The sequence below is a fragment of the Poecile atricapillus genome, chromosome 22 (assembly GCF_030490865.1).
Source record: "Poecile atricapillus isolate bPoeAtr1 chromosome 22, bPoeAtr1.hap1, whole genome shotgun sequence".
Taxonomy (NCBI): Eukaryota; Metazoa; Chordata; class Aves; order Passeriformes; family Paridae; genus Poecile; species Poecile atricapillus.
This window is the reverse complement of record NC_081270.1, coordinates 3258468-3281474: the sequence shown is the minus strand read 5'-3', so window position 1 is coordinate 3281474 and position 23007 is coordinate 3258468. Positions and strand designations below refer to the sequence as shown.

At 41.3% G+C, this 23007-nt stretch overlaps 1 protein-coding gene across 1 annotated transcript in view; it reads right to left on the bottom strand.

Annotated features, from left to right (window-relative positions):
- The window catches only part of PLCH2 (phospholipase C eta 2), an 81062-nt gene that overhangs the window by 15210 nt on the left and 42845 nt on the right, over positions 1–23007 (bottom strand). Inside the window, exons 3-16 of the mRNA XM_058854900.1 lie at positions 16692–16838; positions 16098–16341; positions 15446–15575; positions 14283–14453; positions 12361–12454; positions 8200–8403; positions 7012–7132; positions 5681–5852; positions 5374–5481; positions 2481–2639; positions 1653–1745; positions 1090–1190; positions 670–767; positions 171–353 (exon numbers count right to left, since the gene is read on the bottom strand). Of these exons, the coding sequence (XP_058710883.1) occupies positions 171–353; positions 670–767; positions 1090–1190; positions 1653–1745; positions 2481–2639; positions 5374–5481; positions 5681–5852; positions 7012–7132; positions 8200–8403; positions 12361–12454; positions 14283–14453; positions 15446–15575; positions 16098–16341; positions 16692–16838 (2025 nt within the window). The remainder of the gene's footprint in view (positions 1–170; positions 354–669; positions 768–1089; positions 1191–1652; positions 1746–2480; positions 2640–5373; positions 5482–5680; positions 5853–7011; positions 7133–8199; positions 8404–12360; positions 12455–14282; positions 14454–15445; positions 15576–16097; positions 16342–16691; positions 16839–23007) is intronic.

Sequence of the window (23007 nt, the reverse complement as noted above, 5' to 3'; positions counted from 1 at the left end):
GCATGTAAGACATGTTCAAAGTAATCAATCCAGGGACAGTAACAAGGAGGATTCAATGGTCAACAAAGCTGGACAGAGAACTCAGTGTCCTAAGGGGTGATTCCAGCTCTCCTATTAAAACAACCCTCCCAAAATAGAACAAAAAATAAATAAGTTTTCTTTCTGCTCACCAAGTTGGCAGCCAGCATTCCAGAAAGGCTGGGGATTGTAGTTGCTGGAGTCCACTCGGTAGGAGGAGGGGTAGATGCGGGACAGCTGGTGCTGGTTGAAACGTAGGTACTGTGCTGGTTTCTGCTGCAGGATCTGGTGGGCTTTAGTCTCACTGAAAGATGAAACCTGCCAGCTGGAAGAGACTGCAGAGGAGATGAGAGGTAGTCTCCTAATTCATTTATTTATTATCTAGATAAAGTTTTCAAAAGAACATAGCACTAGTTCCTTAACTATCAAGCATCATTTCAGTGCATGCCACTCAGAGGGAACTCTGTTTTCCTCAAATTAGCAGATACTGTGTTTATTGGAGCAATTATGGTTGGGAAGATGAAGGTGAATATGATGATGATCTGAATCTTCATTAAGAAGACTGCATCTAATGAAAATATATGTAAGAACATAAACCTTTCAATTTCTTTGTGTAGCAATTACTTTCACCAAACTTCTCGTTCAACTTACTTTCAGTTTCAACATCATGGATGCCAACAGACTTTGTGTATTTCACCAGGTCAGACAGGGCCCTGGACAGCTTCATTGTCTTCTTCTGTCGGTTTACCCTAGAAAGACAAAACAAATTAACTTCCCACATATTAAGGGGTATGTGTTATCTTTCATATTTAAAAATAAATCAGGGTAAAGAAATGAGTCAGTAAGGGCTCAAAAAACATAAAAGGTCCACTGCGCTTTGCTAATTAGTCTGAACAGCACCAAGAGATCAGTCTGGTGATTTGGTGGCAGACATTGCATCTCCCCACTTTCCTGTCACATAGCTGCAGCCACCAACAAGCTGACATCTAGACCACAAACAAACTTATTTAGTGGGTGCATTTATGCAGGCATATTTTACCAAAAAAGTTGTCCAATCACTTGTTAACAGACCTGCTGCAATGTACAGAGCTCCTGGCTAAATTCCCTTGAGAATCCAAATCGTCTTCACCCTCTTCCAGACTTGATGCCTTTTTCAATTTGCTTCCTTTTTTCTGTACCAGAAGGAAATAAAACCATAATATCATAACTGTGTCATCAAAGTTTGAGCAGCTGGCTACAATTCTGCTTTGTTATACCAATGAGCGTGTTACTTAGAGAAAATGGAAAATGACAGCTTTCGTGACACTCAGCTCTACAGCAAAATTTGCAAATGGGGAAAAACTCAGCCCAAGGTCTGAGCCTTGTTATAAAGAAAGCACAAATCCAAAAAAGGTGTGAATTAATTTTTGTGGTTCTCAGTTAGATCTTACACACCCTCAGACCTTCATATAAATCAAATCTGTATCATTATGCACAATGATAAGCAGCTCTGCAGCCTGTCTGTTCAGTGAACAGCCTCAGAGCAAGGTGCTGCAGATGTTGCAGCTATGAAATTCCTCTCCACTGCACGCAAAAATAAAAAACCTTCCAAGAATCCAAGATCTGGTACAGACTTCACCCTGCCAGGGGCTCACCTTGCGTTTGGAAAAGCTGCCCATGAGTGACCGGCTGTGCCTTTTGCTGGCACTAAAATCTTCCCCGGATTCCACATCATCCTCAAGTTTACTCTGAAGCAGCCAAAGAGAGAACACAGGAGGCTCAAACAGAGTGCTCAGACAGTCTGTATATCAGCACAAACAGGAGGAGATTTTAGCACTGACTGTTCTGGGTAACACCTCTGCTAAAGCGTTTGTCAAGCCTTGGCCTTGTAGTGGCTCTCACAAGAACTCTCTGATACTTCGTGTAAAGAATTGGGTTTAAAGTACATCCAAAACTCACCCCACAGAATGTTTTGGGAAGCTGATTTTCAGTTCTCATCCCTAGTTTAGTTTTAATCCCTGGTTATTACACCTGCTTATTATTGGCAGATCTCCACTGTTTTTCATTTGTGTGGAACAATCTTCCCAAACTTTTTGTGGCTTAATACAAAGTCTAAAATGAAAACGCCTCAACTTCATGAAGTGTAGTCTGCAGGCTGAGTACATTTTTATAAATTAGAGTTAGTATAAAATTAAAATATACTGAAAATGCATAGAACATAGAGAACTGAAGAACAAAAAGAGCCAAACTTTCATAAGCAGTTTTTATAATGGAAAATCCAATTCTTTCTGTTGAAGTAATTTCAGAGTACATTTCATGCTCCAGTTCCTGTGTGAGCAAGAAAAATAGTTTGTGTACCTGACAGCGATGTTCACCTGGTATCATCATTTAACTGCATGAATTCTGCTACAAAGCTGAAGTCAGTAAGATAAGATATATTTAGTAAATTAATGAAACACAAGTACAATTAAACATAAATTCACCTTCTTACTGTCAAACTTCAGCCCAGCCTTTCCTGAGGATGGTAGAGTGGAAACTGTAAAATTGTTTGGATCTTCACAGTCACGGATTTTGGATTCTTTTATCAGTGAGTCAAGTTTTTTTTTTGCTATATTCTCCACTCTTTTCCTGTTAGCAGATGCCTGGAAACAAAACATTAAATCATTAAACAAAGCAGTTGTGGTAGTTTGGCATTTAGGAAAAAAAGTGGAAAACACCACAGAAGTGATTTCTCTGAGCGAGGCTGCTGGAAGTTTCCTTCTCTTCCTGAGATCGGGCCAATAGCTGGCCAGGTCTGAGAACCGACAGCACTGAAAAGTTAAGATCACCTTTCTGAATACCACCTTTTAAAAACCCAAAGCCCGAGAACTTTTTTCTTTTTGTTTCCAGCTTTGAAAGGTATCGGAGCTCTGGTGCAGCTGACCCACTCCCCCGCAGCCTGTGCGGCCTGGGACGGGGGGGACTGGGCCAGACTCCAGCAGCTCCCAGGCAGGGAGGGGAAGGAGGCTGCGGGGCTTCCCCTGGCCCCCGGCCGGGCTGGGCTCTGCTGTCGCCCCTCCCGGGAAACCCTCCCAGGAAACCCACCGGGTCCCGTTCCAGTGGGGTGGCTGGGGGGCCCCCGGCCCTAAGCTGGGCCGGGGCACAGCTGCTGACATCTCGCCGATACGGCGCACAGAAGTCTCCAGGTCGAAAACCATCCGCTGCCTTCCAGCGGCAGTCGAGCTGAGAGAGGCACCTGAACTCCGACACCATGAATACCTGCCGTGGCCTGGGCCAGATTTAACCCTTTCACTACACAGATAAGACCTTCAGACTTAATCCCCTCTCCAGAGAGAGGAAAGTATGAGTGATTGACACATAAAAGACAACATGAAACATCAATGTCAGTAAGAGAGAGTCAAGCCTCAGATGGAAGGAGAATGAGGAGATGCTTTAATAAGCTGAAATGTTCTTGGTAGGACCATGGAGATGGACAATACTGTTCTGAAAAACTCCTTTAATTCATGAAAGAGTAATGGGGAAATGAAGTATTCAAAGTGTAGATCTGAGCAAAGGTATCCATTGATGAAACCAAGCAGATGGTGGAGCAGTTGTGATCCCATGAGATGCTTGAACAGAGAGAGAAGTGAGAGCTGGTGAAGACCCTTTGCCCCAAGGGAGAGAAGGAAAAAACCTCTGTTCCCAGAGATGATCACAGAGACAGATAAAAGAACCTTTGCTTCTGAATAACTCATCCTTAAAATAATACCCCTTGAGTTCATAGCCCATGAACACACCTCTGAGTGGTGTGAAAATGGGAGGAGGAAATGGCAGAGTTTTTGCCCGGGCGGCTGCCAATCGTAGAAATGAAAAGTAATGAGACAACTGTTTCTTGTGGAGAATTCTCCATGGAATGACAAGAGAAAACTCCTCTCCCTACAGAGACTGATGAAAAGACTATTGTATAGTCGGTACTACTTTACCATCCCAGGTTTTGTCTCTATGGTGTTGGGAAAGCAAAAAGGTTAAGAGGGGGGAGAAAAAGTTTCTGGAGATTTTATTCTGGTTTCTTATTCTTGTAGTCTTATTAATAAAGTTTCTTTATTCCTTTTAAGTTTTAAGCCTGTTTTGCCGTTCTCACAGTAGAAATGAGTAAGTACCTTGGTGATTTTAGCTAGTGCTAAAACCCACCACATTATCTGGTGCGTTGGCCGGGAAAAGAAAAATTGGTGAATCTAAACTATTACAGCAGTGATGAAAAAAGCATCATGTGAGTCCTATGCCATGTTCAGGCTGATCCTGCAGCTACAATACGTGCAAGATCTAATTTGGATCTAATAGGTGGAATGGATGGGAGATGCTTTAGAATCCTCTTTTCAGCAGATCCAAGGCAAAACGGAAGAGAGCTCTGGTTCCCTGCTCTCTGTGCACCATGGCCCATGTGGGGAAGTGGGGAAATACAACTAAAAATAAAAAGGGTTTTCTTTTTTGCTCAGGTCTTTTAAGGGGTGACAGATTGTGTTCTCTCAGTAGGCCTCAAGAATTTCCAGTAACATTTATCATGAAACAAGCTCTGATTTTCTGAACTCTTCAAAAATTCATTTTCAAAAGCAAACCAGGTGTAGCACATCTCAGATTCAAAGCATCAGTAAACCTCAGCAAAGGGAACTGTTAATAACAAAGATGGTGCTGTAAAATATTGTGATATTCTAACATGTAATAACTTCCAAAAAGGTAAGAAATTATTTTTCTCCTTTGGTAGTCTTATTCACAAAGAAGTTTCTTTTGCAGATGAAAAGGATCAGATCCATAATACAAAATTATGAAATAGCCTGAGGGAGAGAGGATTGAAAATGCAAACTCTCTCCAAGACAATCTGGTTTATGTCACTAAATGGTTTTGCTGTGTTTTGTATTGTTTCTGCAAGGTGCAGTGGAACTTGCCAGAAGATTAAAGTGACAAAAAACAGAACTTTTGAAAAGGATGAAGAAATAAGGGATTTTCAGATCGAAGCCAGCAGAGATTTTCCTTGCAGTAAAAATCAACCAAGCCCAGCATTCAGCAAAGCAAAGGGATGCTCTGTAAAAATGACCACAATTTGACATAAGTAAAATATTTTCTTTTTGGGTTTTTTTTTGCATTTTAGGGGAAGCAGACTGTGATGCACTGAAGAATTATATTACTCTTTAAAATTCTAAACTTGAAACAACCCCTAGAACAGGTGCTGCTTTCTATGCACTTCTGTCAATCTGCCCCCATGAAGGTTTAGAACCTGAACCACTTCTGATGAATCTCAAAGATCAGACCACACCTGCAGTCCAGAGAACTACAAGGTTTCCTCTCACTGGGTTGGGAAGCCTTGAAAGACATTTATATTCAAATGGGCACTTCACTTACATCTCCATTCATTAGTTTACAGTCATCATCAATCTCATCAGCACTGTCCTCATCAGAAACTTCTCCTTCCTCTGCATCATCGCTGATGTTGGCTGGAAGTTTCTTGCCCTAGAAGATAAATTCATTACAGAGTCAGAGGAGCATGCCACTCTTGCTATGACATATTCAAAAAAAAAAAAACCAAAATTATTCAAAGGATGTTCTTTCCAGGTTCTTACTGGCTGAGAAGACATTTGTTCTGAACCTTTTCCCAGACCCAGTTTCCTAAGGTCTGCTTTTTATGAAATTATTTAAGTTAGGTGTTTACCTTAACCAGGATCTTCCCTTTAAGACTTGCTGGTGAAGGGAGCTTTGTGGAGTCATCGTTGTGCACAGAAGACAGATCCAGTTTGTCTCCCAGGATTTCTGTAAGATACTGAGCCATCTTCTTTTGCTGCATGATGCTGCAGTGGTTCTCAATTGACAGTATCACAGGGTACCTGCAGAGACAAGCACCAACTGCAAATTTGGCTTTGACAGCGTGAAGACTTTTCCCACTAAAAACAGAGCAGTGCCATACAGATAAACCTGCAGACAAAGGCTCTTTTACAAAGACAGCAACTGTTGTTTCTAGTTCTAGTTTTACTGTTCTCATTTATTGTTGATTATCCAGGCTGAGGCCAAGGAACAACAATGCCTGGTTCGTTGAAGGTAAGATTTGTGGAATTATCTGCTCCAGTGTGGTCAATGCCATGCAAAATCACACTGAAGGTGGATTTCTCTTTAGAGATCATGCTTTTTTAAGATCAGCACAACAGTCAGTCTATAAAGGAGTTTTGCAGAACTGAACTATCAGGGATTCATTAATTAAAAATCAATTATTTCAATCCTGACATCTGGACTTCATTAGCTCCTCATCAGGAAAAATAAGGCTTTCAGCCACACCAGGCATGACTTCAGGCAAACTGCAAAAAATCTCAGGCTCACAAGGTTTACCTGGTCTGAAAATTTAGTGCTAGATCAGCTCTATTTGTAAAGGCAGATGGGCTGCTTTGAGAGAGCTACTGGAAAATTTTTACAGCAATAAAGTAATTTCTCTTTAAAAAAATCACACAAGTTGGCACACACATTTTGACTTTGTGGAGGAGGAGAACAGTAATTGCCAAGGTATATGAAACTTCCCATGAATAATACTGATTTTCTGAGCAATTTACCTGTAGGGAAAATAACCTCTTTCTGATGAACACTGCTTTGTCCACAATCGGGCTACTGTCTCTTTGGATTCTTTATTCCCTGACTTGTTTCCTATCCCTGAAGCACCCAGGTGTAGACTTGGTAGCACCAGAGTGCACATCCAGAGAGACAAAGTGGTTCAACAGTCAGCCCTTCACTAAAAACATTCACTGGCAAAACCTGTTTTGCCTCAGGTGTTGTACAAGCTCAATAAAGCCAGCTCCACACCTTTGTGCAGAACATCCCTACTCAGCTTTGCCTTGGTGTTTTCTTCTGAAGGATCTGAAGGATTTCCCCCCAGAAAACAACTCCAAATTCTATCTGGAAATCTGGAACAGGTCAGATCTTCACTCCCTGTACAAGGATGCCATGGAACACTCCCATTCATAGCCCTGAGACTCAAAGGATAGAAGGCTGGATACATACTCATTCTTGATAAAGGCATATTTGTTGATAGTTTCAATCACATCTTTGAAGAGGATTTTGGAAGTCAAGGTGTATCCATGGTGGACAATTGGTTCCCCATCTGGCCCATCCCAGCAGTCAACTGTAGGACAGAAACAATGACACTCATCAGAGCAGGAACACCTGGGCCATGGTCTGGGGGAGACCATAAGACCCTGAAATTCCCTTCAGCAGCCCAGCCTGCTGTGTCCCCAAAACAGGGCACAGGTGCATTCCTACCCTGCATGTCCCTCCTCACTGTGCTGAACATCCTTCCTGGGAAGGAACTTTCTAGCCTTGACTTCATGCTGGGAACAGGTGACTGTTCCCACTGTTTGAGAAAGCCCCAACAAAGAAACTCTTTTAACAAGTGCTGAGGAGTTTATGACAAAGGAGAGAAGACTGAGCAAAGTATGGCTTTCATTGTGCTCCTGCTGAACCTGAAAAGGAAAGCAGAGACTCTCAGCCAAGCTGCTCACACCACAGGCCAAGCCCAGACCTGGTCATTCCTAGTCCACCCTGGATTTTGTCTGATTTTATACTATTATCATATTTCCATGAAATGTTTAACTCCTCTGAAGCACCCAATGGCACATCCACAGTCCAACCTGAGCAAACCACATTTGCCTTCTGAAAAACTCTGAAAACACTTTGATGGTCAGAACATAAAAGATGATTATGAAACAGGCAATGTCTCAGAAAGGCAGCACAAGCATCAGAAAGGATTGCACAAAAAGGCTTCCTGGTCACTGCAGAGACTGTCACCATTTCACAGAATGCTTCCCTGAGCAGAAATATCCACTTTCCTCTTAGGTGTGGCAGAAGCTCTGCCATATTTGCCAGTCTGGTTGTCACACACTTGGCTAGGTAGGACATACACCAGTGCATTCTGCCCAGCATCAGCATCCTCTCTACAACAGGAGTTTTACCATTTTTCTCCTCACTACCGATACCACCACTCCTCAAATGTCTGTCTTATTTCCATGCTCAAGAAAATTTGTCCATCCTATCACAACATCATTTTGTTGCTCTTTATGAAAAGAAGACAGCATTTTCCCATGCTTTTTCCTCTTCTCCATTACCATGCCTTCTGCAGAAGTCACAATTTTTTTTCTCAGAGAACAGAAACAAGACTACAGAGCCCACTGACAGCTCCTTTTTGCTCTTTACCTTCCACGCAGCGACAGCCAGACTGTAGCACCCATGCATACATGTCCACCCTGGACTGGGACATCAGCTGATCTCCCATGAGGTAGGTGTTGTGTGAAGAGGTAATGAAATAGTGACTCAGAGGGTAGCTCATGTCCTGGTTCACTTGGTAATGTTCTGGATTGAATATGTCCCCCGATGGACTCCGCATGTAATTGGTGAAACCTGTCAACAAACAACACTATAAATAATGCAGTTTCATAATTTTTGTTGTCGTAACCTTCCTAAAACCAGCCTAAAATGCATCCCTATATTCACCAGCACATTAAAGATAAAGAAATAACACCACTACACCCAAACTGTCATCATGACCAAGTGCAATTATTGCTTTTCTCATTGCTTTGTACGTTTTCTTGTTCTGCCTTTCCTGAAATATGTCATATACAAAAATATGTCTATTTAATCCAAACCTCTTAGGCATATAACTTGTGTCAAAAGATTCTGCTAGGACATTGGGTCACATGACATATAAAAGCCTCCAGAGATCTGCGGTCCTGGAGTTGCTCCTCAGTGAAATCTTGTAAGATTTACAGTATTGGGCTGCATAGAGACAGTTTTTGATGATTCAACAGGAGATACTCTCCTCTCCTCTTTCAGTATTTTCCCAAAAAATACCAGAATAATGACAGTACACATTGGCTTGTATAAGCTGCAGTCTCTAATTTGGATATGACACCACAGACCTGCCCAAGGAGTAGGGAGCTCAGCAGTACTGCACTAATGTCACTTCAGAAGACTAAAGTTCACTCCAGACTTGACACTGAAATATCAATTATCTATTGGGCTTTCAGTGATGCTACCGGAAGAATTTATTTTCTGGAGCAGTGGGATGCTTGTAAATCCTGCAAACATCATCACCTGTACCCTTAGTGTATTGCAATCATTACTCTTGTTCACAAGCAAAGTTTTTAGCAAGTTATGATTTTATCTTTGTGTGAAATTGCTGCTCTCAGACCTCCAGCAGACATTTGTGCATATATCACAGACACATTCACAATTCAGACTGACATGAAACACTGTAACTTCCACTTCAAATCTCCCCAAAAAGCTTTTCTTTCACCACCAAGGAAAGACTCAGATTCCCATTCACACCCCGGCTTTGCTGACAGGAACAATGCCTTTGGTCAATAGGATTTTGCTTCACAATTTCTAATTCTCCGGACATTTCACTCATTCTATAAATGAATGTGCCCATGTAAAAATCCTGCCAAACTTGCAAAAGTCTTAACACACTTTGACTGAGACAAGATAAAATGCTACCTTTATGATGGTCCTTTTAAGCTGTACATTTTGTGTTGATGAAAGTTTTATTAAAGGAAAAGAGCTGAAAAACACAAATAGCAGCCAAAACTTTTTGAACAATACACTTGGACACAGTGCCAGGGAATTCAACTCAGCCCAGCTGAATATGGAAGTCTCCTTGAGACCATGAGCAATGAGCAAATCAGTACTAGAGCCAAGGTGAAAACAAAAGATAAGCCAAGGCAGAACAGCCACTGTGGAAAATAGAGCACAGTGTGTCAGCAAACACACAGCCAGCCACTCATGGCAGGTAATCAGTTCTTCCTGCAAACCAATCAGCTGCTGCAAGATTAATTCCACACAGCACTGGGAGGGCAGCTGCTGCAACAACACTATTGTTTGCTTTAAGCTCTTGTTAAAATATGATGTCATGATGGTTGTAATGAGTTCAGACTAATTGGATTTATCAGTCCTACAAGGAAGGAACAGGAATGAAGGAAGGTCCTGGCAGCGGTCCCACAGTATTGCAGTGGTCCCACTCAGGGAAGCTGCACTGGCACGGTGTCTCTGATCAGCAGACAAAGGTAAAGGGTTTCTTTGGAAGACTGTGAATGAGCCCATTGTCACAGGCCAGCCCAAGGTGCTCCATGACAAAAGCCAGCACTAATGAGGACACAAGGCAGTACAGGCACATGAATGAATACGAAAAGACAAAGAACACTGTACTGTTATTTACCTACTATTGGAATGCAGCCAAGTGTGGGCAGGATGCTCCTGTCTGGGCTGTATCAATTTAAGGAATAAACAGGCAGCTTCAGCTTCCGTGGCTGTTGCATTTCAGTCCCCAGGGCAACACTGGACTTGTCTTCTGGGAGTCAGGAGACATCTAATGTCTCAACTCCACACAAAGACAAGAGACGAATAACTCCTCTGTGTGTGTGCACATACATGTTCATACATGATGTACATGCAGACACAGATTTATGATTTTTAAGCAGCTCTTCCTCATTCGTCAGCACCAGCCCAGCAGTGTGCCCGTCAGCTCCTCAGTCACCTCTGTTTGGATGTTACCAGAAATCTCCTGCATTAATTAAGTTCTAGATCAGGTCTGTTCTGTTCTGCTGCACTTCCAGCAAGTTACTGGAGGGGTTAAGGTCACAAAGCTTTTTCCAGTTGTCTCCAAAGGACCTCACTTGCTGCTTCCCCCTGATCAGGAGCTCTGTAGCAGACACCAGCAAAATGTCACCATGCTGGACTCTCTCTTATCCTAACCCGTAAAGTCTGTAATCAGACTTTATCATCCATTCTGAGGCAAAGCAATTGTGTGTGTGTGTATATATATACACAATTATATAATATATACAATTATATATATTATATATAATGTATATTATATTATTATTAATATATTATTATTAATATATTATTATATATAATATATAATTATATAATTATAATATATATAATTGTGTGTATATATACATATTATTATTATTATTGGCATTACTTTTTGTTGGTTTTTGTTTGTTATTATTTGTTGTTATTGTTTTGTTGGTTTTTTTGTTGGTTCTTTGTGGATGCTAACTCTGAAACAGAGAGCATGTGAAACTGCAGGCCACATAGCTTTCTCAGTCTTGCCTGAGAAAGTGGCCTGGGAAATCATAAGGAGGAATTAAAACAATCCTCAGAGACAGAAAACAGCCTTGCAGGTGCTGTTTGTCTGTCCCTTGTTTTCTTTGCAGGAGAAGGTCGAGGGGTGGTGTACCCCACTGACCAATGATGGTGATGTAGTAGTTTGCTAACCAATAAGAGTTTCCTTTCTGTACTTTCCACGTATAAGACCTGAAGTAATAAACTAAGAGAAATTCTCCTGATCAACTCCTAGAGAGTCTGTGTCGTTCATTCTTGCCATTCCTAATAGAGCGACAGTTCTTTATTATTATTGTTTTTCTCTATGGAAACTTCCAATAGTTCGAAAATCCTACTCTTACTTTTGCAGATATGAGGAAGGCAAGATAATGAACTTGCTTATTCATTATTAATGTGATTGCAACTGCCTGTAAAGACCAGAAAATTAAAAGAATGTCATCTGCTCCCTCACTGGCATTAGCATAAGCTTTAAAATAAATTGAAAATTTAGCCTGGAAGTAGAACAGACCTTGACCCATCCTAAGCAGACACCTTACACACTGTACCCACTTCTTCCTGCAGGAAACCAAACAACTTCTGCCACTTTTCAGGATGACAACATGCCCACAGAAATGGACAAGACTGATTTTCTAAAGGTCCAAGAACTTCTGCACAGAACCTAATTCCTGAGGAATGTACTCCCTTCTTGGAGTCAATAGGATCTGCCTGAAGATTTACTGTTTAGGGGAAAGGACTTACAGTCCCCAAAATAACAGCTACCAGCCTGGTGGTACAGCATTGATATATTTAGAGAGAAGGCTTCAACAGCAAAGGTCAGGAAGGCAGGACCAATTTCATTTATCATCCCACTCAGACATTTACTCTGGATCACACCACTCCTCTTATATTAAGACTTAAATGATTTCCAAAAATACCAGCAAGGAATGATGCAACTAAATTCAACTATGTTTTCCAAAAGCACAAATAGAGACACCTCCAGTTCCAGCTGACTTTCAATGACTGCTGCTTCATCATGATATGTACCTTTCAAAACTCCTTCAAAGAGATCTGATTTCCCGTTAGGTTCCTCAGTAAATGGTAGATATTAAAAAAGAAATCAAAATTACTGGAAACATACTCTATACAACATGATAAAATTCTACAGCAATATATTCTGCAAGCAGCAGCAATATTCTCCTGAGCATTGAGATAGTTCCCTTTTCCCCACAAAAGCTGCACCAGACAGCTTACCATCAATTCCCAGGGCTCCCTCCTTCTTGTTCTCTGGGCATGGTTCAAACTTGCTGATGATTTCCAGGCAATATTCTTTAGTCACATTTGTCATCTGTAAAAGCAGCAAAAATGCAGTGTAGACTATTAATCACAGCTTCTCTGAGCTCTCTCCTCTGTCTCCAGTCCAACAATTGGGCAGATTACCCATAGTGGGACTCAGGAATTTCCAGTTCCCAAGTGGGATTCTCACTCCTGTCAATCAGTGTCAGGTCAGATCAGAAGGGGAGTGCTCTGTGTAAAGTTTCTGTGCTATTGGCAGCTGCCTGATGGCAGAGTTCTGCTTTGTAGGTCAGATCTTTTGTTAGGCACAACAGAGCATCCAAACACAATGAGCTTTGTCACAAACCAATGTGATTTCTTCTCTTGTAGGATTAGAGGATTAGTTTGCATTATCAAAGGGTTTTTTACTTTAAAATAAAACAAGAAAATGGCTCATCTTTATGCAGCAGTCAGAAAAATCTGTTAGTACCAGGGAAACAGAGAATCAGGACATAATGTTCTCAGGAAATCTGCTAACTTCAAGGTTGCTTTGCATTCTCAACTAAAAAAGAAAAGAGTACAAAGGTAAATATATGTCTGTAAATGTTGTCATTTATGAAACCAGGGCCATGTTGAGCTGTAACTTTTTTTACATAATGCAATGTTTTAGTAACTTAATTTTAACACAATTAATACTCCTGCTATTAACTGTTGTTGTATTTTCTATTATCCTGATATTATTTAACATTCCTGTCCTGAATGATCCAGCAAATCCTTTCTATTAGATGCTGTACATGGCATGAAAACACAGCCCTTGTCATCAGTGTGCAATAAAGTGACCATCAATTTAGCAACACAGAATCTTTGCCTGGGAGAAAATGAAACCACCAGCACATCTGCTACAAGATCAATGCCTTTTCTGAGCGTAATTTAAAACCTAATAAATAAAAGTAAAAGAAGAAGACGAAAACCTCTAACTCTGGATTTGAACATTAATGATACTGGGTTCTAAAGATAAAGCTCTGGAACACCAGGTTTTCCTGGAATGGAGTAAAGATGTTTTCTCTGTCCATGTTGTATGAGAAAGGCTGGCAAGGGAGAGAAGCCCTGCAGACAGGATTTGGCCATATCAGTAATTAGCTGAGTTGATTTGTGTGCTGTGGTGAGTGTTCATTTTTCCCTCACCATCTGGAGGATCACTTGACCATTGAAATGGAAACACACCCCATTTATCTAAGAAGATAACTGCCAGAGTGGTGAATTTTTTATTCCTTTCATGGACGATGACTGAAACTGCTCAGGGACATTTATGACTTACAGGCATGAAACTTCAGAGGAGACCATGAGAGGGAAAGGGCAAAGATAAATCAAAGCATTTGTTCCTGAAGCACTGGACTTACATCACTCAAAGAAATATTCTTAGGTACTACAATGTGTTTCAAAAACTCTCCTATACATTAATCATCCTCTCAACTGCTCTTTGAAAGATAATCTTCCAGTTTACACACTAAAATAGTGTGACAAAGTAATTCAGAGTTTCATCATGGGCTATGTACTAGGTCACAAGCAGAGCCAGGAACACCAGCTTTGCTCCGAGGTACTGAATTCTGGGAACAGACAGATGCTGATGGGATTGTTCAAGGGAAACACATGAAAAAATAAAGCAATTCTAGACATTATATTTCGGGGAACACTGAAATAGCCTACAGGAAAAAAAAAAAGTTCTGGGAGCAAGAAGATTCAAGAAATAGTCCTGCCAGCCTACAGATGAAAACAAAGAGACATCTGTCTGTTTTTCACACACACTGCACCGAAGTCCCCACCCCTTTTAAAAGAGAATTCATTCCCAATGGCAAGCAGGAAGGCACACAGCTGGAATTCTGCTCCTGGCTTGGGCTTACCTTCTGTTCAGTCTCCAAGAAACGTTTCAGGTCATCTGTGTCCAGGTAGTCTTTGTGGTTGCTGTAGGTAAGCATCAGCAGGTACAGATCACGCCGCGTCGACATCATCTTGTAGAAGGCAGAGAACTCCTCAAAGTCCAGTGTGCCCTGGTTGTCATCTGTGTCAGCCTCCTGCAGCACACAGCAATGAGACAGTCAGGAACCCAACTGCCTGCACCAATTTTAAATAAACAAACCCCTGCATGAGAATGAAGCACTCAAATTAAATGCAGGTTGAAGCTGCCTGATGTGGCTGCTAGAACCGATCGATCTATCAGCCTTGTCACAGGAATCCTCTGCACAGCTTTGAGTCTCTCCCATGGATACATCAGTGCAGGAGCCAAAAAACAAATTTGAAGGTTTTAATTTTTCTATAGGGAACCCTGCAGAAGGATTTCTTCTCTCTATGGCAATCAAGACAAGATACCGTCCAACAACATGTGTGTGTCTGGCAGAATTATCCACTCACATCTTCAGAAAGCCACTGGAGCCCAAGTCATCTTGAAATTAATTTTATATCCAGGATTTGAGAGGATATATGTTAAATCCATGGCAATAAACTAATATGATCTGGAAGAATACTAATTTTGCAAATACAGAAAAGTCATCAGGGATTTCACATAAAGGCTTTTGATAACAAAATCCACGCATCTCCATTGTTGCTCACTAAATTGGGCCAAGATCAGCAAAATGCAATGTCAAACAAACAGCTCTTAGCAGTACAAAAATCTGACAGATATGGAAGTTTGCAGGCTGGATATTTTATTACTACCAGCTATCATAGGATATTGGATACTTTATTAGATAATATTTATTAGAGAGAACATAATTGGAGGAGGAAATATGACTGAGTTTCTGATCAAAAAGGTATAGCAAAAGAGTAATCTTGGTACTGTGTGTTTTCATGTTATGTAACACCGGAAGGTACCTGGTGTGTTTCCTTTTTCTGTGCATAACAATTTATCCAGACGTGTTTCTGGAGCTCTTTCCAGTTTACCAAATGGACTGTGTAGTATCTCTCAGTAGAGTGGAAACAAGCCAGCTGCTGAAGTATTTGCAATCTCTCCTACTCAGTTTTGTGTTTAATCCTTGCTTTTTCAGGAAAAAAAAAATTCTTTTCTTACCTTAAACATTTGCTTGACTTTCTGCCGGGGTAGGTTCACATTTAGTTTGTGCATGAGCTGGAGCACTTCACTAATACTCAGGCTGCCATCCCCATTTTTATCTGCCTCATCAAATGTCTGCTTCAACCACATTGAACAGGAGTTAAGGAACAGCAGGGAGTATTGAAGGCTATTACTGAACATCATGGATATGTGATTTTTTTCACATTAGGAAACACTGCAAATGAGACTGGGAATGAAAGGTCAAGCTAATATCTAACTCTACTCACGTTAGCTCAGTAACAGCTTCTAGACTTACTGTGTTCAACGTGCCACATGTACTCTGTGCCTATTTGACAACACAGAAGAAAAACTTCTCAGTGAATGTCAGTGTTACATCACCAAATTAAAGGGATGGATGGTTTTACACTGGGACTGAGACTAAGAATATACCTGTGTGATTTTCAGTCCACTGCAGTCACTCATCTCCAAATATTGCCCAGAACAATCCTCTTCAGGAACTCTGTCTCTGGTAACAGGGAATACAATGGGAACTCTTTTGAAGCTCTAAGCCTAGTGTTTACTTGTAGCAAAGCAAATAGTGTAAGGAATCCTGAGTTTATCCATAGCTCCCTGCTGCTGGGAAAGCTCCCTGGCATCACAGGAAGGATATTGGTCTCTGGTCCTTTGGCGTTTGGAGAGGCTGTCCTCATCACTGATCCCTGCCATCAGGTACTTCAGCCCTGTGATCCAGGTCCGTGCTTCCTCAGCACTGGAGGACACCAGATCCAGGGATTCCATGTGGTCCCCGTAGTAGATGCTGAAGCAGCAATTGGGATCAAAGCTGCCGTCAGCATAGCGCTGGAAGATTTCTGACTGCTTCCCCTCACACACCTCCTGGATGGAGTCAATGGAAACTGCAGTGACAGAAGTACATCTCATTAATGGCTGTGAGAATGCCCTGGGCTGGGCAGATGCATTCATCTCACAGACAAATCCCAGGAAGGCAGAGCCCAAAGCTCACACTGCATGGACCAGTTGACACAGGGGTTGCCTCCAACTCATTTACAATGGACTACACCCCTGCAACCTAAACAGTCAACCACAGCAACTTCAACTTCATAAATTACCCATCATAAAATCATTTACTGCCCTTTAAAGTCAAGTACAACACCTCTCATTGAGCCAGACCCTTCATTCTCATTTGTTTACAAGAGGGCAAGGCCCCAGGAAGGATTGGAGGGGATGTTCTGTGGCTGACACTCACTTTTGGCTTTCTCATTCTTCCGAGAGGGTCTCCAGCGAATGCATGACCTATGGTCATCCAAGTAGTAGAAGCGGACCAGCCCCTTGGAGCCACCTCGGAGTTTGATCATCTGGGTGCCTGCTTGCATGGAGCTCATACATCTTTCCACTGAGGAGAGGAATGAAGAGAGAGCAGTGAATCAGACCTTGCTCCCTTTGGAATCACCTTTACAGGAAGAAAACACACCAAGCAGCTGCCAAATGAACAGTTCAAGTCAAAGGACAAGCTTTCCTGTAGTGTCTGATATAAGAGGTCAGGTATTAAGATAAAAAAGTCAGAAAGATTCTTGGTGACTGTGGATTTACCTGTAAATGTGAAAATTTCTATTCTCATATTAATTTATATAGAATGGTCATATGTTGGAACCAGCACAAGGTACCTTTCTCAAGACCATCTCAAATCTGAGCTCCTACAACATGTAAACCTTGTGCTGGACAGAGGATGAAATTTCAGCTGGAAACTGGAATCCTTGGCCCGTAAGGTCCCGCTGCTTCTATGAATTAAGTCACTGATCCTATAGATTTGCTTAGCAAGAACGTCACGGATTTTTCATCTTTCAAAACCCTCAACCCCACATTTTCCTAGCAGGAGACCCCTCACCTGTGTTGTACTTTGCCTCTGGGCCTCAGGACCCGTTCCATTCCTGTGGGCTTAGCAGCATCCCAGGCCGTGCAGACAGTGGCCTTAAAAGCCACAAGTGTTAGGAAAGGCTTTCTCCAAGGGTCTGCTCTGCCTCTGCAGGGATCCTGCCCTTCCCTGGAGAGCTGCTGCCAAACCAGGGTTCTGGCACTGGAAGCCCCTGGGAGTCAGGTTGGGATCTTGTTCTGAAATCCAGCTGCTGCAAGGACTAAGCTCAACAATTTCAATCCAACTGTCAGCGGCTGGCTCTGTCCCAGGAATAAACGCAGACTCACATTTTCTGCCAAGTCTCCCATTTATTTCCCCTGAAATGACAGAGCAGAGCCGGTGACCTGATTTTCCTCTGACTTTCTGCCTGAGCTGTTTAAGTAAAATGAAAACTATTACCATGTTCAGCATTTTTTTTCAGACCTAGAGATGAGAAGGGAAAATTACTATTGAGACTCTGGATTGAAGAATGAAAATTAATAAATGCAATACACATTCTAGTTCATAAATAAATGCAAGGAGATTCTGAGGTCAGGTGCCTTTTATCAATCTTTTGCCATCAAGATTAAAGATGACAAAGTGCCCAAATGAAAACACTGATTCCATGTATTCCAAAATTCATCAACACCAACAAAATTCTTTGGGGTGATTCAAGTCCATCTTTCAGGCAAAAGCAAAAGCAAAGTAAGTAAAAAGAAATGGGGAAAAGCTTTGATGTCCCTATGCTTTAGAGCTCATGTTCAAAAAAGTCAATTAATTCACTCTGGAAAAGGTTCAGCAAAATAGATTAATTTGAAAGCAGACCACTATAGTACAAGAAAATTTTAATTTAAAGGTACAGTTCTGTATAGCTCATTGTCCATGTTAATAAAATGTCCATGGAGAGGTATGGAATTGAGAGCTAGATAATCCGTCGTGTAACATTTTACTTCTTAAAGCTGGACCCATGGCTTCAGTCACAGATACCTTTAGAGAAAATCAATATTCAGCAGATATCAGCCATAAAGGCAAGTGCTGTGCCAGAAACAGCGCTGGAATCCACTGCAACATCAGATCCAAACTCAGCCCAGCCCTCTCTCAGACACTAAATCTTTTCAATATCTGCTTTCATTCCAATTCAGAAGAAGATAAATATTTCTCAGATTTACTAAGATAAGAATTATGAGAATCTTGAACTTATTTTAATTTCACAAGGTTTATAGGGTTTTTTTTAAAAAAAAAAATCTGTCAAAACAGCTATAAAAGAGTTTCTCTGAACACTAATCACACACACTTCAAATCACATTAAATTTCCAACTTCCTTCTTGGGAATTATACAGTAAATAATCTTACTGGAAGAAATGAGAAGAGTAGAAATGGAAGAGTATCAAAGATCACGCCTGTTACAAAGCAGAACATAATGAAAAAGCATCAAAATAAAATGACACTTTCTGCAACACACATTTACTTTGCTTTTGCATGAAGTAGGAATATGTTCACTGCTGTTAAAATTTTAATGAGCATCCTTGGATTGCTTTTTCAATGCTGCTGTTTATTTTGTTGCAGAATTTCTCACCCAAAGCCACCCTCAGCACCTCACATCTGCCTGCTGCAGTTCCAGCTCATCTGCACTGAGCTCTGGTGATGCGTAACCAGCCCCAGGACTACAGTGTTGCCATTTTTCTGGGGCTGGTGACACAGGGAAAGGAGGGCACAAGAAATCTCTTTCTTCCTGTGTCAGAGCAGCAGCTTTTCTGGATCCTGACAATGGAGTAGGAAGGAAAATTCCAAGGGAACGCAGAGGTGTTTGATGGGGGCACCAGGCAAGATGGAGCAGGAACACCTCCACATCTGTCCCTGTGTGTGGCACTCACACATACACCCCTCTGTGGGACTGAAAGTTTAGAGCACTACAGAGCTTGGAAGGAAAAAAAAACCAACAAAAACTAAATTCTAGTGGTACTTATATCAAACAGAAAATGAAACGTTTTTCCTCTGAAGTCTTTCATAGCATGTGAACAGGGCACACTGCTGAGAAGTAGAACTGCTTCTCTTGCCACTGTTCACATTCCTTCTTTAAGGATTCATTTCTATACTTCAAATAAAAATCCCCCAGTCTTGCAATGAATCGGGTTTTTGAAGAAATGGCTCTTAACTATCTTCAATTAAGTCTGAATTACAGCTTATCTGTTTTGCACTTCATTAGTTCCTTTTTTTTTTTCAGAATTCAGCTTATGTTCAGCTCTCTTCTAATGAGTTGCCTCCATTTGCATCTGGACAAAAAAATCATGGAGAGAAGATGGATCTCTGTACTGCAGCACAAAGCACTGTCAGAGTAGAGCAGAGCAGGGAATAGAAACATGGAACATCCAGTTCCACACTGGACTGATGCAGCAAAAAGACTCATGCTAATTTTTCATGCTTCTTAATAACATTTATATTTACAAAGTGTTAAAGTAACAATAAATAGCAAAACTACACAAACCATAAACCCTACAATTTGTCCTGAAACAAGGGGGAAAAAAGGAGACCAATTTCATGCCTATTGTTAGAAAGATGTTCTAGTGTCTGCAAATTAATTATTTATGGTTCAGTAGCATTATTATCTTTTAGAAGTCTCTGATTTTGATATAAATGTGTGAAGGAGTGGGAGTATTTTAGCATGTGGTGATGAAATGAAGTCAGGAGATTGAGTCATTGAGTATTTTTGTACACGGATCAGCTTTGTCAAAAGATTCACATCCCTGGGTTCAAGGCAGCCCCAGGTTGTGTCACACACCTTTGCCCCAGCCAGGCTTAGAGACAGTGAGAAGGGAGCATCAAAGCCCTTTGCTGAGTTCTGCCCCATGAACAGATCCTGGAGGGATGAATCCTAATTGTGTGCCACAACAACCACCCTCCTAAACAACACCAGGACAGGAAAACAGATTTCAGCAGCTCATTTCTCTCCAGGGCATCCAGAAGATGTTTGTGAGCCCAGAGAAACCACCCAGTACATGTGCAGCAGAAGGGCAAGCTGTTTCCTTAAAATATCACCAAACAAAAACAGCTTTCCCACACACAGAGGACTCCTACACTTGTCACACATTCAGCACTGCCAACCCATTGAAGACATAATGACTGCCCCATTTTTTTAAAGTCTCACTGGAAATGGTTTTGCAGCTATAAGTGGCTCATCGATACATAAACCAAAGAGTTGACTGGCTCCAACTATTCCTGCCAGGAATATCACTTTCTTTCTAGACAGAAGGCATAAAATATTTTTTAAAATCAATACAATAATATAATGATATAAAATATGTAATATATCCAAATACATAATATATCCAGCAGAGTGTGTTGGGAGTTCTGTCCAGCTGAACAGTCCAGAAGATGTTTTGCCAATCCTGCCTACGAACTGTCTGTGGTTCCTGGCCAAGATACACCAGGCTCACTCACATCACTACACTGGATCCAGTTAAAAAAACAAATCACATCTAAACTCATTAATCCTAATTTGTTTCATTTTGCAACCCTCCAGCCTAATGAACAGGTCTCTCTCACCTTTTAAACCAGCCATCTTATTCCTAGCACAGCTTTCTCTCCCTTGTTGGCTCTCAGTGGCTCAAGCTTCACTGAAGTCCAGGACTATCTACTGTTCTGCTCATTGGCCAAAAACATCTGGAAGTGTCTTTGGAATTTCTCTATAATTCTGCCAGCAATGGCTGAGACAGTGTTTACTGTGTACAGGAGATGATGGAAGACTGAACCCATCCTTAAAGCACATAATCCCTAATAAATGAGGTGTTAATGGGAGAAGAGATGCTCTTAACCCTGTGGAAATTAGGGGCTTGACTCGAGGTCATTTTGTCAGCTCTCCATCCCTCCACCAGCCACCTGCACCCAGAGAAATGAAGAAGCAGAGTTGGATGGTGTTTCTCAACCTCTGCAAAAATTCCCAGTACTTTCTAAGCTATCTGTGTGCCCAACTTTCTTGCTAAAAAAAGTCTTTGATCGATTAAGCTGACAGACAAATAGAACAAAAAAGTGCTCCAAGGGAACAGGTGGTTCTGGTCAAAACTGCAGATGTCCTCAGTGGACATGTAGAAGTGGCTCAAGAAGATTGTTACTAAAGTGCTTTTACTAGAACATCTGTTTTCTCTGGCCATCTCTAATTAGGTTTGCTGGGTCTATTAGCTATTTAAACAAAAGGTTGCTATGAGCACGCAAAGGGGATCCTTCTCAGAGCCAGTGAAGCTTGAGAGTTTTGTGTATCAGTATTCAGAAAATAACCTCTAAACAGTCCAGTGGCCTGGTGTGGGTGAAGACAGCAGAGATACTTCCAAATGCTCATTTTTAAAACTCTAAACTACAAATAAAAGAGTTAGGAGGTGTACAATACTGGCAGATAGCAAACCTGTCTTGCTGTGGGTAAGGAGAAAGAGACAGTCTATGCAACAGAATATTTAAAAAGGTCAGCACATGTCAAAATGTACAACTTTGCTCTACCTTGTCCTGAAGAACATAAATCAATTATGAAATTTTAACTGGGGGCTTGCTGAAGACAAAAAGAACTGCACTACCAACCAAGCAACATCACATCTGACCAGGGCTGCCTCAAGTCCTTCCTTCTTTTCTGCTCCCAACACTGCTGCTACACAAAGGTGCTACTAACTAAGATATCAACATAAAAGATTTAAAGATGTCACCATTTCATTCAATGCAAGGATTCAGCATCTTACCAAAGTGGCCAATTTTCCATTTTGGAGAAGCAACGATGCTGCCACCAACCCAGAAGAAGTCTTCAGCCAGACGGGCCACTGAGAACTTATTTTGAAGCAAGGGAGATTTTGAGATATCCATATCTGAGCTGGACTGAAAACAAGCACTGATGGCCTTAGGCGGTATCAAGATTCTGTAGTACACATTTTCCATGTAATAGAATATTTTCAAAAAAATAGAAAATAGCTGTTGATTTCCAAAATCCAGTGGTATTTTTCAGATTGTTTCAGAACAGTTTCTCAGCAAATTTAGGCTTCTTTCACAGTCCAGATTGAGAACATTAAAATCCCAATCAAATCCTTTTTATTGTGATGTACCTGGGACTACTTTGGAGAATTGGGTGGGCTTCAGTTCAAGATTTTAAAGAAGACACATGATGGACCATAAGGCAATTTGGCATGTAGATGAAACCATTTCTGGACAGCAAGACCTCCTGATGATATTCCTTTCCTCCTGCTGTTTCTCTTTTCCCTTTGGTTCTTTATCAACTGCTCAGCATCATCAAGACATTACAGCAGTTTATAGTTGTTGGCTCCTCCACTGCTTCCTCCTCCTGACAGCAATTCCCACAAAGAGAAAACCCTTTCCTTTCTTTGGTTACAAACAGATTTGTAGGTCCCACTCTTTCTGGGCCTCTACCTGCTCTTCAAAAACAACTAACAACGTCCTCTGCAGTAAATAATGCACAGTTAACAGCACAATCCATTCCCCTCTCTGCCCTCCTGAGCCACTCTTGCCTTTCACTGTGGATCTGCCCAGGTGCATAAGCTCTTCAGTTCCAGGGCTGGAAAAAAAAGGATAATCACATTTTCTTCTCATACAGCTTTTCAAAATATCATTGTGCCAGTCTTTTTTTCTTCTCCGAAGGCTCTCCTCACTATTTTAATGGACATTTCTGATAAAAGAAAGC